The sequence below is a fragment of the Olea europaea genome, chromosome 20, assembly GCF_002742605.1.
Source record: "Olea europaea var. sylvestris chromosome 20, O_europaea_v1, whole genome shotgun sequence".
Classification (NCBI taxonomy): domain Eukaryota; kingdom Viridiplantae; phylum Streptophyta; class Magnoliopsida; order Lamiales; family Oleaceae; genus Olea; species Olea europaea.
In genome coordinates, this window is record NC_036256.1 from 11,704,852 (window position 1) to 11,707,735 (window position 2,884).

At 36.4% G+C, this 2,884-nt stretch overlaps 1 protein-coding gene across 1 annotated transcript; it reads right to left on the reverse strand.

Annotated features, from left to right (window-relative positions):
• Positions 1-28: 28 nt before the first annotated feature.
• On the reverse strand, positions 29-1,604 carry LOC111369633 (protein UPSTREAM OF FLC-like). Its single transcript, XM_022991222.1, has 3 exons — positions 1,158-1,604; positions 1,004-1,073; positions 29-917 (listed from the first exon to the last, which is right to left on the reverse strand). The coding sequence occupies exons 1-3, from the start codon at positions 1,348-1,350 to the stop codon at positions 104-106; spliced, it is 1,077 nt and encodes a 358-aa protein (XP_022846990.1). The 5' UTR covers positions 1,351-1,604; the 3' UTR covers positions 29-103.
• Positions 1,605-2,884: the final 1,280 nt, after the last annotated feature.

A 2,884-nucleotide genomic window follows, 5' to 3' on the forward strand; every position in this document is an offset into this window, starting at 1 on the left:
AATATTAAAAAAATAAATTAAAAAAAAAAAAAAAAAAAGAAAAAAAAAAAAGGAAAAAACAAAAAAAGGTACTCAATAGAGTAATATACGGTGCAAATAAAAATCACCTATCTGCATTGTAAGAAGAGGATCTTTTCAGAGTTAGAAATTCCTCCTTCTTTGTCTCTACTAAGCTGCCACTGAAATATTCTTTTCCCTCCAGTTTTTCTCTTCCAGTTCCTGCAGTTAACTTCCCTGATCCTTTGCTACGTGGCAGTCTCTGTTTGTAAAGGGAGATTAAGTTCAATCCTTGTCCAGGACCACAGTCGTTAAATGAAACTGATCCGCAAGATATTAATTGCATCAGAATTGATGAAGTTTTGGACCGTTGACTGTTGGCCGTTTGACTGTCGTTGACTGTCTCTGGTTGTAGGATAAGACGGCCGTCGGCTTTCATTAACGTTCCTAAGGTTTCGGTGCTTGAATTCGATGACGGTGGTGAAATCTCGATCTCGCTCTTCTCTTCTACGATTTCGTGATGCTGTTTTGCTTCCACTTCTTTGAGTGGTCGCCGGGAGTGGTGGCGCCGCCGCTTATCGTCGGTCTGAGTGGACGCATCGGCGGAGGCGCTTCCGGAGGATTCTGCTCTGTATACACAGTACTCCTGTAAGTTGAGGTCGATCGAGCTGCAAGACTGGTTCCGCCGCCGTCTGTGCACTGCCGGAATATCTACCTCCCCATCGCCGTCCTTGGCGCTTTCAAGCGGCGGCGGCGCAGGCGGAGGTGGCAGATTCTTCTTCGAAACTAAAGAAGAATCCGTTTCAAATAATGTATTGTCCACAAGCTCCGATCCTTTGAGAACGTACTCTTGACCATGCGCAGGGTAGATTAAATCGTTCTCAGATAAATCGTGCCAGACGAATCCATTCTTATACATCCTGAATCAAACAATCCCCGGATTCAATATTTCACAAAAAAATTTCAGAAAACAGAGCGAAAATAGATTACGATTCAAACCAATTACCGTTTACAAGACCATGAATACATAGAAGCCATGCCTATCCCACGAAGAAAATTCAAGCGATCCATCACATCTGAAGAGACAAAAACATCAAAAATTCCAATCGGGTACCAAAATGGGTGAGTAATTCTAAACGAAAACGTAGAGCTCTACCTACCTCTGAGATAGAGGCCTTGATTAGAGGAAAGAGGAACCTCCATGAAATGAGGATGTTGGAGCTGCCCATTTCTGGAAAGGTAATAAAGAACTGGAACTTTCCGGTGCTTGCTATTTGGAGGCTCCTTCCACACCTTTGTTCTCTCTGGGCTAATCTCCCTTTGCTCTTTCAATTTCTTCGACACCACCGCCATTAAACTCACAGAACAACAATCAGAAACTGAAATAACTAATATACAAATTTACAGTAAAATGAAGTCCATTTGAATCTGGTAGGTGAGTGTTGTTTAATGGCTTGGTTTGGGGAATTGGGAAGTGGACGGTAGAAGAGAGAGAATGGGGATTGACGTTACTCTTTATCAAGTGGGAATGGGAGCAGAGATTTCAAAATTGGATGCGCCAAAAACTGCTACCAAACTTTAACGTTCATACCTTTCACGACACTGAAATTTCTGCAAGATTTCAATTGGATGACTAAGCCCCTATTTTGTAGATTGAAATAAAATTATTATTATTATATTTTGATAAAAATTGATGAAAAGTTCAATTGAAAAGTTCGGTATACCATAAAATATGTAATTAATATTAATTATTGATTTTGATTTAAATTAAAATCAATCGCTACCAAACAGAAACTAAATTTTATTTGATGCATTAATCTTTTATAATTCTATTCCTTCAAATAAAAAGTTAATACATCAAATAAGAAGCTATCACATAAAAATGATTACTGCAGTCAATAACTATAAATAACATTAATCTTTTATAACCTAATCATCGACCAAATTGATCAAAATTGCTTAATTGATAGCTATATCATAATTAGGGGCGGACCCAGACACTTTTGGTTAGTGGGTTACAATCAAACTTTCAAGTGGTGGATAAACCGTAAATGGTAATGACAGTTTGTAATCGACAGATTAGGAGGGAGGGAGGGAGCGCAGAAAAAAAAGAAAAAGTCAGGTCTATAAAACTTTGAGAAAATTAATTTTTTAATGATATATAAAAATTTAATTGATTCTACGACTTAATTCTTTTGTGAACAACATATAGTATTAGAAAAATTAAATGTTCAATTTCACTTTCTTCTCAGATTTTCTCACAATTCTTCTCTATTAATTACAGCAAGAATCCCTCACCTTCTGATAACCAATGTGCAAGCCCCTTATTTCCACTTTTTGATGGCTTTTTTTCCAACTTTTTGTTTGTTTCTTTATTTTAGCAAAATTTTTCTTTCCTCTTTATATTTACATCTCTTTTAGAGGGCGTAAATGGATTTAATTATTGGGCTTTGATAAAAATGTAGTGAGAAAATGTTGGAGTGTGAGAGAGAAAGAGAGGGTGGTGTCTTATTTATTTTGTTTTTAATGGACTATATTTGTAAAATAGTTGTCATATATTTATCAAAAATAATTTCTAATTAGTGTCCATATGGAACAAAAAATTATGGTGCATGTATATTTATAATTTGCCCATAATTTATTTAAAATGTGTAGATTTTGGACTCAATTCTTTTCCAGGATAGTTAACTCGCTATCCTTACAAATTCACCATTCCCCCCGATAATTTAAGGATTATTGTTTTTATAACTGAAATAAAGAGTTTAAAAATGGATCATGCTATGCTGTCAGGGAGGGTTTGACACCATTCCTAATAGCACGTTCACAAATAGAGGGTGAAGGAGCATTTGTTTGACATTTGTTTTATTCACGTGAGTCCCATGCGGTG

Coding starts and splice junctions, on each gene's coding strand:
- LOC111369633 (XM_022991222.1), bottom strand. CDS start 1,350: ATGGCGGTGGTGTCGAAGAAATTGAAAGAGCAAAGGGAGATTAGCCCA. Junction 1,074..1,157: donor TCAAGGCCTCTATCTCAGAG/GTAGGTAGAGCT, acceptor TTGTCTCTTCAG/ATGTGATGGATCGCTTGAAT. Junction 918..1,003: donor TATTCATGGTCTTGTAAACG/GTAATTGGTTTG, acceptor TGTTTGATTCAG/GATGTATAAGAATGGATTCG.